This window comes from Mastomys coucha, unplaced genomic scaffold (assembly GCF_008632895.1).
Source record: "Mastomys coucha isolate ucsf_1 unplaced genomic scaffold, UCSF_Mcou_1 pScaffold13, whole genome shotgun sequence".
NCBI classification, from domain to species: Eukaryota; Metazoa; Chordata; class Mammalia; order Rodentia; family Muridae; genus Mastomys; species Mastomys coucha.
The window spans coordinates 33414464-33434332 of NW_022196895.1; the positions used below are offsets into that span (position 1 = coordinate 33414464).

The following is a 19869-nucleotide window of genomic DNA, read 5'->3' on the forward strand; positions in this document are numbered from 1 at the left end:
GAGGCTGTAGTTGCTGTTTTCAGTGTTTCTGACCCAGATTCTGGGGATAATGGAAGGATGGTGTGTTCTATTCAGAATGAACTTCCATTTCTTTTGAAGCCTACATTCGAGAATTACTACACCTTAGTGACAGAGGGGCCACTAGACAGAGAGAGCAGAGGAGAGTACAACATCACCATCATAGTCTCCGACCTGGGCACACCGAGGCTCACAACCCAGCACACCATAACAGTGCAGGTGGTAGACATCAACGACAATGCCCCCGCCTTCACCCAAACCTCCTACACCCTGTTGGTCCACGAGAACAACAGCCCCGCCCTGCACATAGGCACCATCAGTGCCACAGACTCAGACTCAGGCTCCAATGCTCACATCACCTACTTGCTGCTGCCGTCCCACGATCAGGAGCTAGTCCTCCCCTCGCTGGTTTCCATCAATGCAGACAATGGGCAACTGTTCGCGCTCAGGGCACTGGACTATGAGGCCCTACAGGGCTTCGAGTTCCATGTGGGCGCCACAGATGGAGGCTCGCCCGCTCTCAGCAGTCAGGCTTTGGTGCGCGTGGTGGTGTTGGACGACAATGACAATGCGCCCTTCGTGCTCTACCCGATGCAGAACGCCTCTGTGCCCTGCACAGAGCTGCTGCCCAGGGCTGCGGAGCCCGGATATCTGGTCACCAAGGTGGTAGCAGTGGACCGTGACTCTGGCCAGAATGCCTGGCTGTCGTTTCAGCTGCTCAAGGCCACGGAGCCAGGGCTGTTCAGCGTGTGGGCGCACAATGGAGAGGTGCGCACCACTAGGCTACTGAGTGAGCGAGATGTACCCAAGCACAGGCTGGTGCTGCTCGTCAAAGACAATGGAGAGCCTCAGCTCTCTGCCAGTGTCACTCTGCAGGTGCTGCTGGTCGATGGCTTCTCACAGCCCTACCTGCCTCTGCCTGAGTTGAGGCATGACCCTTCACAGGAAGAAGACCTGCTCACACTGTACCTGGTTGTTGCCTTGGCTTCTGTGTCTTCGCTCTTTCTCCTGTCTGTGCTGTTGTTCGTTGGGGTAAGGTTGTGCAGGAGGGCCAGGGCGGCCTCTCTGGGAGTCTGCTCTGTGCCTGAGGGACACTTTCCGGGCCACGTGGTGGATGTCAGCGGTATGGGGACACTGTCCCAGAGCTATCAGTATGAAGTGTGTCTGAGCGGAGACTCTGGGACAACAGATTTCAATTTCCTGAACCATTATTCGCAATAGTGTCCTTCAGGAATCCAACTAAATTTCACTATTAGGGTCTCCAAGGTTTTGGTAACTGAATAAGAATTAGTTTCTTGGCTATTACTATTTCCCTTGGCATTTAACAATTTTTCCTTGCAACAATACATGTCTATGTTGATTTTACTCATAATTTCCAATGGTGTAGGTTTTTGTTTTTACTTTTTTTCTTTTATTCCTTTTTGTTGTTGTTGTTCTTTGCTCCGTATTTTATCACTCCAATTTTAATGCATGTTTTTCTTCACTAATTTGAGAGGGAAATAATTTTGCTGTGTTTCTATGGTCATTTCAAATACTGTTCTTAAGAGTCATTTCTTCCTCTACATTTATGACTATATTTGGAAATACATCCACTTCAAACTGTGTCTTGATGAGGCTATGCATGTAACTTGTTAAGTAGTATTTGTTTTGTTTTAACTTTCATTGCCGTGCATTAATGGTCCTAAGTACAATGTTGGGACATTTTTTCAGAGATGCACAGCTCACACCACCATAACATTCATCTAGTTACCACCTTCTATAATTCCACTGCTTTCTCCCCATCAGTCTCCTAAATGGCCCAGTTTGCTTTCATTTGCTTCTTGTGTTAGAGTGTGATAACTGAGCCTAAATGATCTGCCTTTTCATTTATTCCTTCCTGAAAAACGCCAATTTCATTTTTCTTGGTGCTTCAGTAAAGCAACTCCATTGTGCATGTGTGTGTGTGTGTTCCTCCCCCATACACCTATTATGTATAATGGTAAAGCAGCTTTGTCTACAGCTGATGAAATGTGAACATAAGATCAGTAATCTGTCATATTTTACATTTTTGTACACAAACAGAAGTAGCACAATTAATTTATTATCTTTACTGACTATCACAATTAGTATTTCAAGGTTTTATTTGCTTATATACAACCCTATATTGCTACTAAACTGTACCAGAAATGACCTTTCTTGACTTAAGCCATTGTAAGTGATGTAGTGTGCTTTCATTTTGTATGAGCAAGCATTTAGTGAGGCATGTGCTCCAATGATAAGTTGAATTGTAAATCATGGATGTAAATGAGGGCACATTAAACTTTCGACAGTATATGCAGGTGAATGCTTTTTAAGTGTTTCGATCATTTTATTATTAATACTCACTTGCCATAAATACAGTGCCTTGGGGCAAATAATTTTGTTGCTTCCTATTGAGGGTTCCTCCCTTCCTATTTTATTCTGTCATGATGTAGGAATATATGGCGATGAAAATTGTCAATCCACAGCAGTATTCTACCTACAATATTGTAATTAAATAGTGTGAAAATATAGAATATATTATGGGAAAAAAGATTATTGTTTGGAATGTTTGAATTTTCTACATCTAAAAATAATGCATGGAAGCAACCAAAACCACAGAATGAAAATTTTAAAATTTTACACCACAAATTTTTGGTTAAATTTACTTAATTCTTTTCATGTTTTCTCATCCGGAGGTATCTATCTAATATTTGAATGTTACTATCTAAAAGAAAATACTTGAATCTATAAAAAATTCCATAGTTTGGGAAACTCTGGAAAGGCAACATTTTAAGATTAGCATGCTCCCAAGCATCAGTAAGTTCAATTGTACAGTTATATCCACTTTTAAATTCTCTTGGAAGTGGGAGAAACAACTTCCATCCTGAAGATCCCTAGACCCAAAAATTTATGTAAATGAGCAAAAGTAAATTCTGAATAATCAGAAACTATTTTTCTGTTCAGCCCAAATGCTTTGTATAAAAACTTTAACTGAGTTCTTCAACTTTTCATACTTATGTCCATCTTCATGAACATTATGCAATTCATATAGGATAATTATTTTGAGAGGCACAATACCAAATGGTATCAGACTAAAGTTGGAAGGGCTATATGCTGATGATTATCCATTTACAACTTTAAAACAAATGATGAGACTACAATGAGAGAGAGAGAGAGAGAGAGAGAGAGAGAGAGACAGAGACAGAGACAGAGAGACAGAGAGACAGAGAGACAGAGACAGAGACAGAGACAGAGATTCAAGACCTAGGGTTCAGTGAATACAAGCTATGCATTTTATCACTAAGGTAAATCCCCAGCTCCAGATCCTACTAGTAATTTAATTTGTAGATGGCCTATATTCATATGTTGTTGAGAAAATGGGCAGAAAAAGCCAGAGAGATAAGCTGGACTGAATTTAAAGACAAAGCACAATCAGTCATTGTTGAAAGTTATTTTTATTTTCCTGCAATTAGAAATCATTTATCCATTTCTTTGAATTGATTTTCAAAACTGTTGTTATTGCTTATTTCTGAGATAGAAATTCAGTTCTCTCTGTGTAGCTAGGCTGGCCTCCAAGTCTGCCCCTGAGGTCTGGGATTATGGCTGTGCCACCATGCCTGGTTCCCAGGACCTCTTTCCATGGATATTTTATTAAGTGTAGCACTCAGGGGAGGCAGTGTGTGCACAGCACTAACTATTATTGTACTTTGGAGAATTTTGCAAATTGCAAATTTGATGTCTGTAAAAGAGGTGACTTTGTCTATCAATTCTCTAGTGGTAAGGTCACTAATGTACAAGTTGATATTACTGATACTTCAATATTTGAAGAGGAAGCTAAAACAAAATTTGAATCATCTTACTGCTAAATATCCTCAGTAAGTACTACATAATCTAAAAATGCTGTTTTGTTTATATTTATAGTTGCACTTTTGGCATATAATGCAGTGCTTCATTCAAACAGGTGTTCACTTTGTACTCATTGAATAACTAACTTGAAACATAAAGGAAATCAATGAACTGTCTGGGGACTTAAGATTTATCTAAAATTTGTCTGCACACCAAATTTCAAAAGAACTATCCACATTCAGAAAGGAACATAGTTTAATGTTGTCAGAATAACACCAATCTCTATGATTCTGCTATTTTATTTAAATCTCTGAAGGTCAAAAAACATTAATCTCTCATTTGGTTCCATATTCCTCTCACTTGTTTCTTTGATTTTAAATATGGGATGAAAGAAAAAAAAAAGCTTTTAGAAATCTCGATTTAAATTCCTTGATCTCTGCTGCTTCTATCGACAATGGTTAGTCTTTATCACATCAAAATTAAATTAAAATTTCAAGATAGTCATTCATTTCAAAGCATAGTTCCATATAGTTTATACTTTCCCTCATTATTATACAATGGTATCAATTAAGAAAGTTAATTATTTTCTAGAAAATCTACAGTCTGATTTTAATGCATAACAATAGTTTGGGTATTCTCACACATAAGATGAACAGTATCTTTCTTCTGCACTTCTGTCATGCTACAAATACTGTTGATTGTAAGTGTGGCGTCCACCAGCTTCTCAGTTCTTATATGCAAAACCCCCTTCCTTCTACATTTGACTTCCCCCAAAGTAGAGAAGTGATAAATCTTGTTTTCTTTAAAATTATCTCATTTATTCATCATATTTGGCATATTGTCATAGAAAGTTTACTTACTTTATAACTGTCACATTCTTCTTGTGTTTTCTCCTCACTTACAGTCTTTTCAGGTAATTATGAATCTCTGTGTTAGAGGAGAGAATTACATTGCATCTGTCTAGTCTGTTTTCCATGGCTTTCGTCATCCTCAGTGATGAGATTTCATCAGCTCTTTGCCTTCTTTTGGAAGCTCCTTCATACTGTCCTGGCTTTAATGGTCTTTAAAAGAGAGATTGGAGGTCTCATGGTAGTTTGTGCTCAGATTTCAGGGGATTCAAGCCTTAATGAAGAAGGTTAGTTCACACAAGCGTAGAGGTTCTATTCCACTCCTAAAGTTGTTTTTGTAATAGATTCAAACTGCCTTGTGGCTTACAATACTGCATTTGCTTTATGAAGCCAATATCTTAGATGTCTTCTTCATAGCTGTTACCATGTCTATTATGTTGGTAGACATGAGACCTGTGAGAATATTTTTATAAAGTAATTGATAAGCAAGAATCACATGGAGAGACTAGCATGCTGATGCATGACTTTAATCCCAGCACTTTGCAGACAGAACCAGGTGGACTTCTGTGAGTCTGAGGTCAGCTGGATTTACATAGTGAATTCCAGAATGGCCAGAGCTACATAGAGAAACCCTCTTTCAAAACAAGAAAGCCACACACACATGGAAAGTGTTGTAGCCTTCATATTGGCAATACATGTACAAATTTGATGATGGAAAGTGACAATAACATACAGTCCAAAGTGTCCATTCTGAATGAGTGGTTGGTAGTTTTAGAGTCTAGAGATGAAGGAAATTGAGTTTATACCCCAATATAATTCCCTCCTCACAAAGCTATATATCTGCCATTATTGTTCTAAGGACACATCAGAGCAGTAACTACCTAGCAAATCATTCTGTGACAGTATATGGTAACAAAACCAGGCAAAGATAATAAAAGGAAAGAAAATCATACAGCACCTGTTTTCTCACTGTTGATGTGAAAATTCTCAAGAAAATACTAACAGATTGACAGCAATAACAGATGAAATTGTGCATCATGTCTATGAAGGATTTATTCAGAGACAAAATAGTTTCAACACACAGAAATCAATACTGAAATATGACTTATGGACAAAATGAGTGGCAAAGCCACAGAATTGCCTTAATAAGTGCAGAAAATAGTTTTAGAAAAATCTGATATTTAAAAAAGGAAAGCACAGAACTATTGATAGATACAGATGATGTGTCTTTACATATTCAAAATTGTAAGTAATCTACAAGAGTGCTGGCACTAATGAGCAAATCCAGTAGCTATGTAGAATACAAGATTATCCCCAAATCAATTATATCTGTATGCAACCTTTGGACACACCTAAAATGAAGAAAATGTCCCTTGAATTCAAAGAAGCAAGACGCTTTGGAAAGAAGCAGATGGGAAAATAGATGAACTTCATACAGAACACAAGACAACATTGAAGGAAATTACAGAAGACCTATGTAAGGGGGAATTTGTGACTTAATAGAATCCTCACCAAAACTGCCAGCTTGCTTTCCTCTTAGAAGTTACCAAGATGTCTCTAAATTTTTCGTGTGAAAGTGGAAGAACTCCCAAATAGCCAAAACAATATTGAAAAAAAAGAAGAAGTTTGAAGAAATAAAATTTCCTGGTTTTAATGGATACTCTATGTTTGGAACAAAATATTTGAATGGTTTATTCACTAAATGCATAAAAACAAATTTCTATTTAAATAGACACAGGAGAGACTTGTTAACTATTGTCTTAGATTGCATCAATATTTATAATGTCAAAGTACTTTGAAGTATTTTAGGCTTGGAGGTTAGTCCATCTTAAACCTTAGTTTAGTTTTACCAGCATAAGCCATTTGGTTTGTAGCTATTTCAATCAGGTAGTCAGCTGATGAATTAGATGACGCAACTGTACCCGTGTAGTAGAGTGTTCCAAAAGGTATCTCCCTTGGTAATAATTTATAAAAAATTCCATAAATTCTTGATATAGGCAATGTATCTTTGATATTTTGTCACTGTGGAAAAAGAACTTTTAAAATGCTTTCTTGCTTTGTTTAACTGATTATTCAAATCTTACATTTATGCAAAGACTAGCTGTGTTTCAGCTTTGTTTTCACGACTCCTCTCATGCATAGTATTGGATAACTATATTGATTATGCAATTTCAAGAAATAACAACATTGATAAGGAAAAACATTTGCATACATTCTAAAAATGACAATTTGGAAATTTTAAAGAGGTGTTTGACTTGAAAATAGAACTGTATGAATTTATCAAAGTGGACACAGGGTGGCGCTGCAGGCTAAGATTGGGATTAAAAGTGCTAAAATACCCGGAATCGCTTGTTGCAATACAGAACAAAAGACACAGGCAAGAGCTTGGCAGACAATGTGGAGCTATGAAAGGGTTTGGGCAAAGATATACTGGATTAATGTAAGATTACGAATGTGAAGATTCTTCCAAAGAAGAAATCAGAGTTCAGCATTTCAAAGCTTTGGAAATTCTAAAGGATTGGTGGCAAGCCCTCACTTCCCGCTCATGGAGAAGCTGGAGAAAGCTCACCCAAACAGGCAAGTGGTCGCTTTTATTTTTATGATGGTTTTGGTTCAGGTTTGCAGTGAGCCAACAACTCGATACTCTGTCTTAGAGGAAACAGAAAGTGGCTCCTTTGTAGCCCACCTGGCCAAGGATCTGGGACTGGGAGCTGGGGAGCTGGCTGCCAGGTCTGCACGGGTGGTGTCTGATGATTACAAGCAGAGATTGCTGCTGGATCCTGAGACTGGAGATTTGCTTCTGAGGGAGAAAGTAGACCGGGAGGAGCTGTGTGGCTCTGTGGATCCTTGTGTGCTGCCTTTCCAGGTGTCTCTTGAAAAGCCAGTACAATATTTTCAAGGAGAATTATTGATCCATGACATAAATGATCATGCTCCAGAGTTCTCAGAAGGGGAAATGCTATTGAATATACCAGAAAACAGCCAGCCTGGTACTCTGTTACCTCTGAATTTAGCCCAGGATTTGGATGTGGGCAGCAATGGGCTTCAACAATACACAGTCAGCCCCAACTCTCATTTTCATGTCCTCACTCTAAATAATAGTGAAGGCAAGAAATACCCAGAGTTGGTGCAGGACAGAGCCCTGGACAGAGAGGAGCAGGCAGAGCTGAGCCTTACACTCACGGCTCTGGATGGCGGGTCTCCACCGAGGTCAGGAACAGCCCTGGTTCGAATCCTGATCATGGATATCAATGACAATGCTCCTGAGTTTATGAACAGCCCCTATGAGGTGCAAGTCCTAGAGAGAAGTCCCCTGGACTCCCCAATCCTGACTGTCTTAGCACGGGATGCAGATGCTGGCAACTTTGGGAGAGTTTCCTATGGCTTCTTCCAAGCATCAGATGAAATTCAGAAGACTTTCTCAATAAACAAAGTCACAGGAGAAATACGACTGAAAAAGGAATTGGATTTTGAAAAAATTAAATTTTACCATGTGAAAATTGAGGCCATGGATGGGGGAGGGCTTTCTGGAAAAGGATCTGTGGTGATAGAGGTGTTGGATGTGAACGACAATGCCCCAGAGCTGACCATATCTTCACTGACCAGCTCAGTCCCAGAAAATACTCCTGACACCATAATCAGCATCTTCAGAGTTGGGGACAGGGATTCCGGAGAGAATGGAAAGGTGGTTTGTTCTATTCCAGAAAACATGCCATTCATTCTAAAATCCACTTTCAAGAATTTCTACACTCTAGTGACAGAGAGCCCTCTGGACAGAGAGAGCAGAGCTGAATACAATATTACTATCACTGTCTCCGACCTGGGCACACCCAGGCTCACAACCCAGCACACCATAGCAGTGCAGGTGTCAGACATCAACGACAACGCCCCCGCCTTCACCCAAACCTCCTACACCATGTTTGTCCGCGAGAACAACAGTCCCGCCCTGCACATAGGCACCATCAGTGCCACAGACTCAGACTCAGGCTCCAATGCCCACATCACCTACTCGCTGCTGCCACCCCAGGATCAAGAGTTGACTCTCAGCTCCTTAATCTCCATTAATCCCGACAATGGGCAGCTGTTCGCACTCAGGGCGCTGGACTATGAGGACCTGCAGGCCTTCGAGTTCCATGTAGGCGCCACAGATGGAGGCTCGCCCGCGCTCAGCAGCCAGGCTCTGGTGCGCGTGGTGGTGCTGGACGACAATGACAATGAGCCCTTCGTGCTCTACCCGATGCAGAACGCCTCTTCACCCTGCACGGAGCTGCTCCCCAGGGCGGCAGAGCCCGGATACCTGGTCACCAAGGTAGTGGCAGTGGATCGCGACTCTGGCCAGAATGCCTGGCTGTCCTTCCAGCTGCTCAAGGCCACGGAACCCGGGTTGTTTAGCGTGTGGGCACACAATGGCGAGGTGCGCACCACCAGGCTGCTAAGTGAGCGTGATGCACCCAAGCACAGGCTGCTGCTGGTGGTCAAGGACAATGGCGATCCTCCCCGCTCTGTCAGTATCAGTCTTCATGTGCTGCTGGTGGATGGCTTTTCCCAGCCCTACCTCTCTCTGCCTGAGGTGGCGCCTGACCCCACACAGGAAGTTGAGGATGTGCTCACTGTTTACCTGGTCATTGCCTTGGCATCTGTGTCTTCACTCTTCCTCTTGTCTGTGGTGCTCTTCGTGGGGGTTAAGTTGTGCAAGAGGGCCAGGGCACCCTCTTTGGGTGGCTGCTCTGTGCCTGAGGAACTCTTTCCTGGCCACATGGTGGATGTCAGTGGCACAGGGACCTTGTCCCAAAACTTCCAATATGAGGTGTGTCTGACGGGGGACTCTGGGACTGGTGAGTTCAAATTCCTCAAACCCATGTTCCCCAACCTGTTGGTTCAGGATGCTGGGAGAGAACTTAATGAAAATCTTCACTGCAGGGATAGCTTTGTGTTCAGTTAAGTCAGAGGTTCTCAACCTGCGGTTTACAACCTCTTAGGGATCGAAGGACACTCTCACTGCAGTCACCTAAAACCCTCAGAAAACTCAGATTCTTATGATACACACATAACAGTAGCAAAATTACACTTACGAAGTAGCAACGAAAGTAATTTCATGGTTGGGAGTCAGCACGACTCTATGAGCTGTCTTAAAGCTCTCCAACATTAAGAAGGTTGAGAACCAGTGAGCTAAGTGATGATGGGATTTCCTAAGTGTTACACAATTCTTTTCTTTTCAGAAATGATCTTGTTTCTACCAAGTTCTCCACTAGTCTAATCTACTTATATCATTAATAGTTCTCACAGTTTCTTTTTTATTGGTGTGAAAGTTCTAGCCTTTAGTTGTACTAATCGTAGTTCATATTTTTCTCCATATATGAATAACTTTGGTAATTAGTACTCTGATAAGCATAAATAAACTGTCTTGAAATGATATTCTTAGTGATCCTATAAGACATTCCACTTATCTCAAAACCCTTGCATTTTCGTGTGTATGGGTGACACCAGTCATTTCCATGCAATTTCCTCTTTTCAAAGGTAGAGTGTTTAAAATTACTTATGTTGGCTGAATCTTTCTGCATGACTAGAGAGCAGCACTATGTCATGTTCACTACCAGTTTAAACGCCCTGACTAGTCAAGTCATAAACTTTAAGGTGTATCTGAATGTATACAAAGGTTGTGGCACTTTTTGTTTGTGAGCGTTATGCATGGTAGTGGTTCTAGTTACTTGGTCGGGCATGTTCTGGATGTACTACAGTTAATGTTTTGGATTTTTATTGGACAAAAATTAAAGAGAACATGTGCAGTTTGTCATCCCATTTATTTAATAAAAGTCTGAAATCACTGCTTTGACATAGTCTCTTTTAATAATTAACCTCAGAATTGGAATAATGTCCTCTCTTTCTATAGGGAAAATTCAGGATTATTGAGGGCATCACATTTTTCTTTTCTTCCTCATGCAAGGAAGTTCAAGCATGTTACAGTGTGTGTGTGTGTGTGTGTGTGTGTGTGTGTGTGTGTTTGTGTGTGTGTGTGTTTGTGTGTGTGTGTGTGTGTGTGTGTATTTTCCAGAGCTTCTCTGGCCTTTCAAACGAGTAAATTCTCTTGAAGTTTGGTTATATTCTGTTTAATTCTGTTAATTAGTAGATTTCAAAAACTTTTTGCCTTTGTATTATTTGGTGTCTTTGGGTAGAGTATATCAATCAACAACAAAAGCTATTTTTGGTGTTACAACATTTTGTTTTGTTGTTCAATGTATCCTTTGGTTGATTTGAGATAAACTGATGAACAGTAATGAATATTGTGTTTGTTAATATACTAGAACAGTAGCACATTGATTGATTTATAATTGTGGCATTCTACTGTGTTCAATAACCCAGGCAAACTGATTAATTTCTAACTCATTACATGTATGTAGATAAGATTATATCAAAATTTTGTGAACTTCTGTCAGAAAATGAGCAATTGAAAAGCATTCTTTATATTCAACTATTCATTTTTAAATCTTAACTATTAGTCTACATGAAGTGAAGTAGTTTTACTTTAACCCAAATTACTCCCTTCACCAAAGCAAAGGAACAGTAAAAAGGCAAATTACTAACAGTTTAAGGTCTTGAAATGTAGAATTTACTCATCATTCAGTTTTTTGAAAAGTGTTTTGAAATAAACTCAAAAATCCATAAGCCACACATAGAAGACCTGAAAGTAGGAAGGAGACCTGTTGGAAGAGGGGCTTAGGCAAGAGTGTAAGGGGATGAGAGAAAGGAGGTTTGGGGGTGTAGGAAGTGACTAACAAATATCTGGAGAAATAATGACTTGGTGCTATTGGTGAGTCTTTGAATATTTGGAATATTCAGAGAAACCTAATCAGAGTCTGTAAGAAACAAATCACACTTAGGCATATCATAGGAATGTTGCTCATCACAAGGTCCAAAAGAGAAAGAATATTAAAGCAACTCCATGAGAAAATGTATCTCTTTTAAAGGGGCATCTGTAAAACTAAGAGCTGACTTTTAAATTCCAATCATTGGAGTCAAAGACAATGTCTTTAAATCTCCCCACCTGCACAGAAATGTATTCCAGAGTATAGCCTTCAAAGGTAAAATTTTTGAGCAAAGACTGAGAGAATGAATCGAGTCATATAGGCACCAAGAGAAAATACTTTTAGTGGGGTTTTAGACAGAAAGAAAACAATGCCAAAAGTTTTGCAGAGTTGTGTCAAGAAGTACAAACTAAAAGTAAAGGTTTCAAGTGAATATTGACCAGGTGTTGATTGTGCAAAGTGAGAATGATAGCTTCTTAAAGTTCATGAAACACAACAATGCAAAGGCAGGGGAATAAACATAAAGAAAACGGAGAGAAAGTGTGGAACCTTTTAAAAATGAAAGGAGCTGGGCTTGGTGGCACTAAGGAGGCAGAGGCAGGAGGATTCACTGATATGGAGGCCAGTCTGGTCTATGTAGTGACCATGTCTACATGGGCAGCTGGGGCTACATAGTGAAATCCTGTCTCAAAAATGGTTTTCAAAATCAATCATCTAATAATATTATTACTACTCTCTTCTAATCATTAATTCATAGCCACATTTCTATGATAATTTGTGGTTTGGCAGGGAGCCTTTTAAGATTTTTTTCTCTCTTTGAAATACCTTTCTGTTTACACAATAGTAGTACTTATTTCTGTATACCATTTCAGTAGGCATGCCTGAAGGATATTTTATATTAAGTCTATTTTTAGAAAAAATAAAGTTTTCTCTTTGAATCTTGTGCTTTCTTCCATCTCTTTACTATTTTCCTCTGAAAACTTTTTGCTTGAGATTCCTATTCTATTCTCCATGCCCCTTGAATTTACATTTTTATTTCTCTTTATTATGCCAGCAGATTATCTCTATCTATGACATCTCAAGTTACCTCAAGTCTTTTAACCAACAAAGATGTACAAGGATCTCAGAGTTATGCTTACAAATTTTGTTTCAATGATAATTTATTTCTAGCTTTATTGCTTTTAACAAATAAAGATCTCACATTATTTTTATATTTGCTATGGGATTGAGTTTCTATCTCTCAATTCTCCCTTGGTTATTTTATATATAAAGCACTGAAATTAGCACATGTTCATGATAGAGAAGTCACATAAACATACGCATCTATACAATGAACACATACACACTTTAATCAGATAAGTCACACCATCATATATCTACTTTCTGGTTATCATATGTTCAGTGCTGTTCTCTCCTCTACTTTGCTAGTAAGTCTTGGTGCAAGGAGAGAAAATTGAGGAGAAAATCACTTCTTCCCAATGAATTTTTCATATACAATGTCTGCTTTGACTATCTTTCCCTCTCTTCCATCTTTGCTCTCACTCTTGTTCTTTCTTCTTTCCTCATTCCTCTGTTTCTAGCTCACTTGTACTTAAAGATGGAGAGTCAAGAATTCATTACATTCGTTTGTTGAGTTTATGCACCATATTTGGTAAAAAATAAAATTTGAATGTACTCAGGTAACAGAACCATGTGAACTAGTGGGTCATAACTCTCTTTGATTGGGCTATCATGTTTGCCACACACAATGTATGTATTTTTTCTTGTTTTTATTTAACAAACAAATTTTCAAAATTTTATAAGGAAAGCATTGTTGCATCTGATAAATGCTGTAAGATGACATTTAAAATTCAAAACTGAAAAATATAAAATATGACCAACCATATCAGTTAGATAAATGTATTATAAAAGTCCATTTAACATGTTGAATTATTAAAAATGTTCACTTGAGAAAAAATAAGTGTATCAAATTATTTGTAAGTGTAATGAATACATCAAAAGTCATCTGGGTGCCATTAACTCTGAATAGATTATGACATCCAAACTTCAAAGGGACATTTTTAGAAAGAAATGACAAAACTCTATAAACATACATTGGCATGCTCTTTCTTTTTTAAAGGCAATCAGATTCAGATATGTATAAGTGATATATAATGAATTACTACTCTAATGCAATGTAGTTCAACTTGAAATTTGACCATTGTAATGTACCATAGTAGCAGTTATAGGAGAAAAACAATATTTTTATTCTTTTGGGGGGTGTTTTGCATATATATTATTAATCATCCCATTCATTTACATCTCAAATGACACCCCATTTCCCAGCTACCCCTCCACCAATCCCCCATCCCACATTTGTCCTTCCCTTTCCCCTTTGCCTGTATGAGGGTGCTCCCCCACCCATCCCTACTTTCCCACCCCATCACTCCAGCAGCCCTCTACACTGGACATCAAACCTTCCTGGGGCCAAGGTCCTCCCCTCCCTTTGCTGTCAGGTAAGGCTATTCTCTACTACATATGTGTCTGGAGCCATGGATCTCTCCAGGTACACTCATAGGTTGGTAGTCTAGTCTTTGGGAGAACCGGATGGTCAGACCAGCCTATGTTGTTCTTCCAATGGAGTTGCAATCCCCCTCTGCTCCTCCAGTCCTTCCTCCAGCTTCCCCACCAGGTTCCCTGAACTCAGGCTGGTGGTTGGCTCCAAGCATCCACATCTTCATTGGTCAGTTGCTGGCCAGACCTCCCAAGGAACTACCACACTAGGTTCCTGTCAGCAAGCACCTCTTAACCAACGGCAACAGTGTTGGGTTTGGTATCTGTAGATATGATGGATCCTCAGGTGGGGCAGTCTCCGGTTGGCCTTTCCATCAGTCTCTATTCCATTTTTTGCCCCTGCCCTTCTTTGGACATTTCTGGGCTAAAAACTTTGAGATGTGTGGATGGCCCCACCCCTCAACTGGGTTGCGCTTATCTACTGGAGATGGTCTCTAGAGATTCTATCTTCCCCTTCTCTGTGCATTTCAGCTAAAGTCATTCCCATTGGGTCTTAGGAGCCTCACATTTCCCAGATGTCTGGGACCCTCCAGTGGCTATCCCCAGCTCCTCATCCCCCTTGCTACATATTTTTTGTTCAAAATCCTGACCCTGTACCTCTCTCACATCTCTTCCAGTTCCTTATACTGACCCCTTACTTTCCCCTTTCCTCTCTCCTTCCCAGGTCCCCCTGTCCCTCCACCTCTCACAATCGTCCTATTCCCCCCCTCAATGCAGTACTGAAGCATTCACACCCTGGTCTTCCTTCTTTCTAAGCTCCACGGGGTCTGGAGATTTTTATCATGTGCATTGTGAGCTTTTGGACTAATATTTACCTATCAATGAGTAATATGATGTGTGTTCATTTGTGTCTGTGTTACCTCACTCAGGATGATATTTTCTAGTTCCATCCATATGTCTGTGAGTTTAATGAAGTCATTACTTTTGACTGAGTAGTACTCCATTGTGTAAATGTACCACATTTTCTGTATCCATTCTTCTGTTAAGGGGCACCTGGGTTCTTTCCAGCTTCTGGCTACTATAAATAAGGAGCACAACATATCCAAACTTATGGGACACAATGAAAGCAATGCTAAGAGGAAAACTCATAGTCCTGAATGCCTCCATAAAGAAATTAAATAGAGCATACACTAGTAACTTAACGGAACATCTAAAAGGTCTAGAACAAAAAGAAGCAAATGCACCCAAGAGGAGTAGACAGCAGGAAATAATCAAACTCAGGGCTGAAACCAACCAAGTAGAAACAAAAAGAACTATACAAAGAATCAAAAATAAAAAAGCTCTTTATTGGTTCTTTGAGAAAATCAACAAGACAGATAAACTCTTAGTCAGACTAACCATAGGGCACAGAGACAGTATTCAAATTAACAAAATCAGAAATGAAAAGGGAGACAAAACTACAAAAACTGAGGAAATTCAAAAGATCTTCAGATCCTACTACAAAAGCCTATACTCAACAAAACTGGAAAACCTGGATGAAATGGACAATTTCCTAGACAGATACCAGGTACCAAAGTTAAATCAGGATCAGATAAACCATCTAAACAGTCCCATAACACCTAAAGAAATAGAAGCAGTCATTAAAATCTCCCAACCAAAAGAAGGTCAGAACTAGATGGGTTTAGTGCATAATTCTATCATACTGTCAAAGAAGACCTAATAACAATACTCTTTAAACTATTCCACAAAATAGGAACAGAAGGAACACAACCCAATTCAGTCTATGAAGTCACAATTATGCTGATACCTATACCACAAACACCCAACAAAGAAAGAAAACTTCAGACCAATTTCACTTATGAATATCAATGCAAAAACACTCCATAAAATTATCTTAAACAGAATCCAAGAACACATCAAAATGATCATCCATTATGATCAAGTAGGCCTCATCCCAGGGATGCAGAGATGGTTCAATATATGGAACTCCAACAATGTAATCTACTATATAAACAAACTCAAAAAAGCCCACATGATCATCTCATTAGATGCTGAAAAAGCATTTAACAAAATACAACACCCACTCATGTTAAAAGTATTGGAGAGATTAGGAATTCAAGGTTCATACCTAAATATAATAAGAGCAGTATATAGCAAACTAATAGTCAACATCAAACTAAATAGAAAGAAACTCAAAGCAATCCCATTAAAATCAAGGACAAGACAAGGCTACCCACTTTCTCTCTACCTATTCAATATAGTACTCAAAGTTCTAACCAGAGCAATTAGAAAACAAAGGAGGTCAAAGGGATACAACTTGGAAAGGAAGAAGTCAAATTTATCACTATTAGCAGATGATATGATAGCATAGTTAAGTGACCTCAAAAACTCCACCAGAGAACTCCTACAGCTGATAAACAACTTCAGCAAAATGACTGGATATAAAATTAACTCAAACAAATCAGTATCCTTCTTCTACTCAAAGGATAAACAGGCTGAGAAAGAAATTAGGGAAATGACACCCTTCACAATACTTATGAATAAAATAAAACACATTGGTGTGACTCTAACTAAGCAAGTGAAAGATCTGTATGACAAGAACTTCAAGTCTCTAAAGAAAGAAATCGAAGAAGATCTCAGAAGATGGAAAGATCTCCCATGCTCATGGATTGGCAGGATTAATATAGTAAAAATGGCTGTCTCGCTGAAAGTAATCTACAGATTCAATGCAATTCCCATTAAAATTCCAACACAATTCTTCATAGAGTTAGAAAGAGCAATTCTCAAATTCATTTGGAATAGCAACAGCAACAACAACAACAACAAAAACCAGAATAGTGAAAACCATTCTCAACAATAAAAGAACTTCTGGGGGAATCACCATCCCAGACCTTAAGCTATACTACAGAGCAATTGTGATAAAAACTGCATGGTATTGGTACAGTGACAGACAGGTAGATCAATGGAATAGAATTGAAGACCCAGAAATGAACCCATACACCTATGGTCACTTGATTTTTGACAAAGAAGCTAAAACCATCCAGTGGAAAAATGACAACATTTTCAACAAATGGTGCTGGTTCAACTGGTGGTTAGCATGTTGAGGAATGCAAATCGACCCATTCTTATCTCCTTGTACAAAGCTCTCAAGTTCAAGTGGGTCAAGGACCTCCACCTAAAACCAGATACACTGAATCTAAGAAAAGAAAATGGGGAAGAATCTCAAATACATTGACACAGCGGGAAATTTCCTGAACAGAACACCTAGAGAAAAGCTCAAAGTGATGGATCAGGGGGAACTGTGTTAATGTTGATGCTCAGGAAGCAATGCACCACTCTGGAGCTCTGGAGAGGCTGGCCCTGAGGGAGGTGCTGCACAGTCCTGTACGCTTTCTGTGGCTTTATATTTTTTCTTGTGGATTTAAAATTCCTCAAAAATTATCTTTTCAGAAGAAAACTTACCCTGAAGACAGTAAAACCTATTACAGAGTTATGAGAAGAGAATACAATATTACTTGACATTCAAAGACAAATGGAATCTTAAAACTTATTCATGATCCCCTGACTTATGACAATTGTGGCAACTCAGAAACAACGGGGAATAGATTATCTTTTTAGTACAGAACACAAAGGCAGTTGGGAAAAATATGGGCTCTAATCTTAGGCACTTGAAAGATTTTATGTTGAGGGTAGCTTTAAATGTGAAAAAAATAAAGCAAACATTCAAAATACATAAGACTTCCTGTGACCTTGGGGGACAGAGGAGAAAATTCCTACTCAGAAATGGAAAATATTGACAGAACAGACTAAATTAAAGTGAGGAACCTTTGTTTCACAAAGACAGTATAATAAGGTTAAAATAGAAGGCATAGATAGAGAAAATTATTTGCAATATGTGTAAGCAAAAAGGGTAATATACTAAGATGTTCTTCTGCAGACCAACAAGGTACCGACAAATGTCTTACAGTAACATGTATAAAAGAACTCATCATGAGAATGCATTTGAATGGTCAATAAACATGTGAAAGTTTTTATACTTTCATTAATCATCATGGAAGTGCTAAGTCAATGCACACTGCAACATCACAGTACCTAGAGTGGTTAAAACTGTAAAGACAGCATCAAATGTTGGTTTGGATCATGGAGCAACAAGAATTCTCAGGCATTGCTGGAATTGCTTTTCACACTGCTGGGAACGGAACTCATACCACTGAATGCGCTAGCAAGCACTCTACAATTGAGCTGTATTTTTATTCCCAGCTTTTAAAGAAATGTCTTCAAGATAATACTCACTATAGAGCCCATTAAGGCCTTGAGCTTGTGATGATTGATGTGTCTTAACAGAGATGGTACTGCAGGGGTGAACCACCAGGGGTAGCTCTGTACATTGTCTACATTTGAAAACTATTTCACAGTGCTTGCCAAGACTAAATGCATCTTCACACTTTGACTCACAGCGAACAATTTTATATTTATATGTGTGTGGAAGCATGAAAGATTTTTCATAGGATTAGCAAACAAAATTCAAAGTGTTGGCACACACCTTTAATCCCAGTACTCAAGGTAAAGTCAGACAGATCTCTGGAAGTTCAGGGTCAGTCTGGTCTACATCTCGAGTTTTAGGACAGCCAGGGTTGTGAAGAGAGACCATGTCTCAAAAAACTCAAACCTAGAAAACTCCAATGTTCCTCATACGGAGTATATGCAAACAAATAACACGAACATATAGAGGAATGAAACAAAACAATGGAAACAGGGATACCGTAAATGAAACTTACCCCAAAAAAGCTAGCAAAGGAAAGTACTATAGCTGAGAAATATGGTACTTTATAAAAATTCTAAGAAAGGCAAAATACGTATGGTGATAAAAGATGATGTAGTTCATAGGAAGAGAGTAAAAACTAGTGAATAGCAAGGGGAACATGTTTGTCTAGATACACGCTATTTATTCATCTAGATTTTGCTTATTGGACTACAGTACCTTGGTGACTCCTGTGCTGTATGTACACTTAAAACTGGTGCCCTTTGTAGATTATTTATGACATAGAATTAATGTATTCAAAAGTCTTTCTTCAAAACTAATATTCCATTTTCCCATTTCAAAACTTTACCTTTCACTGAAAATTAAGTCAGCCTATGTCAGAATTCAGTTGCTAAGAATTCGACATACATTGTAGAAGATCCTTCAATGCAGGGCTGGAACTGAGAACAAAACTGATTGCTACACTAGAGTAGTACACACGGTGGCGCTGCAGTCTAAGGATTTGTATAACAAGAGGCTCCCAGGATGACCAGAACGCCATTCCTGGAAATCAGAAAGGGGGCATTTGCCTCAGATAGAGGGGAAAAGACTACTGAAAGCAATTATTTCGCCAAAACATCTGTGTGATTGAAACCGACAAGATTCAGAAGAAGCAGAGCCCTCTGGAAAACATCTAAACAATGGAGACAGCGCTAACAAAAATGCTAGAGAAAAGGCAAGTCGTTTTCCTTGCTATATTGTTGCTTTTGTGGGTGTCTGGTTCTGAGGCAATTATCTATTCCATGCCAGAAGAAACGGAGAGTGGCTACTTGGTAGCTAACATGGCAAAAGATCTGGGGCTCAGGGTTGGGGAACTGGCCAGTAGAGGGGCACGAATCCATCACAATGGTAACAAAGAGCTCTTGCATCTTGATGCAGAGAGAGGGAATTTGTTCCTGAAGGAAAAACCAGATCGCGAGGCATTGTGTGGGGTGACAGACCCCTGTGTGCTGCACTTCCAGATCATACTGGAAAACCCTGTGCAGTTCTTCCAAACAGACCTGCAGCTCACAGATATAAACGACCATTCTCCAGAGTTCCCTGACACAGAAATGCTCCT

General features: G+C 39.2%; 2 protein-coding genes and 1 pseudogene across 2 annotated transcripts in view; all 3 read left to right on the top strand.

The window, feature by feature from the left end:
- LOC116087818 overlaps window positions 1–1951 on the top strand; it is a 4120-nt pseudogene extending 2169 nt beyond the window's left edge.
- Window positions 1952–2481: 530 nt separating this feature from the next.
- Window positions 2482–10537, top strand: LOC116087043 (protocadherin beta-4-like). The gene has a single exon (XM_031365454.1). The coding sequence runs from the start codon at window positions 7258–7260 to the stop codon at window positions 9652–9654; it is 2397 nt and encodes a 798-aa protein (XP_031221314.1). The 5' UTR covers window positions 2482–7257; the 3' UTR covers window positions 9655–10537.
- A 6620-nt stretch (window positions 10538–17157) lies between these two features.
- Window positions 17158–19869, top strand: part of LOC116087819 (protocadherin beta-8-like) — a 5948-nt gene continuing 3236 nt past the window's right edge. Inside the window, exon 1 of the mRNA XM_031366372.1 lies at window positions 17158–19868. Coding sequence (XP_031222232.1) covers window positions 19451–19868 — 418 coding nt within the window. The 5' untranslated portion in view covers window positions 17158–19450. The remainder of the gene's footprint in view (window position 19869) is intronic.

Excerpts from the sequence above, each read along its gene's own strand:
- LOC116087043 (XM_031365454.1), top strand. The coding sequence starts at position 7,258 with ATGGAGAAGCTGGAGAAAGCTCACCCAAACAGGCAAGTGGTCGCTTTT.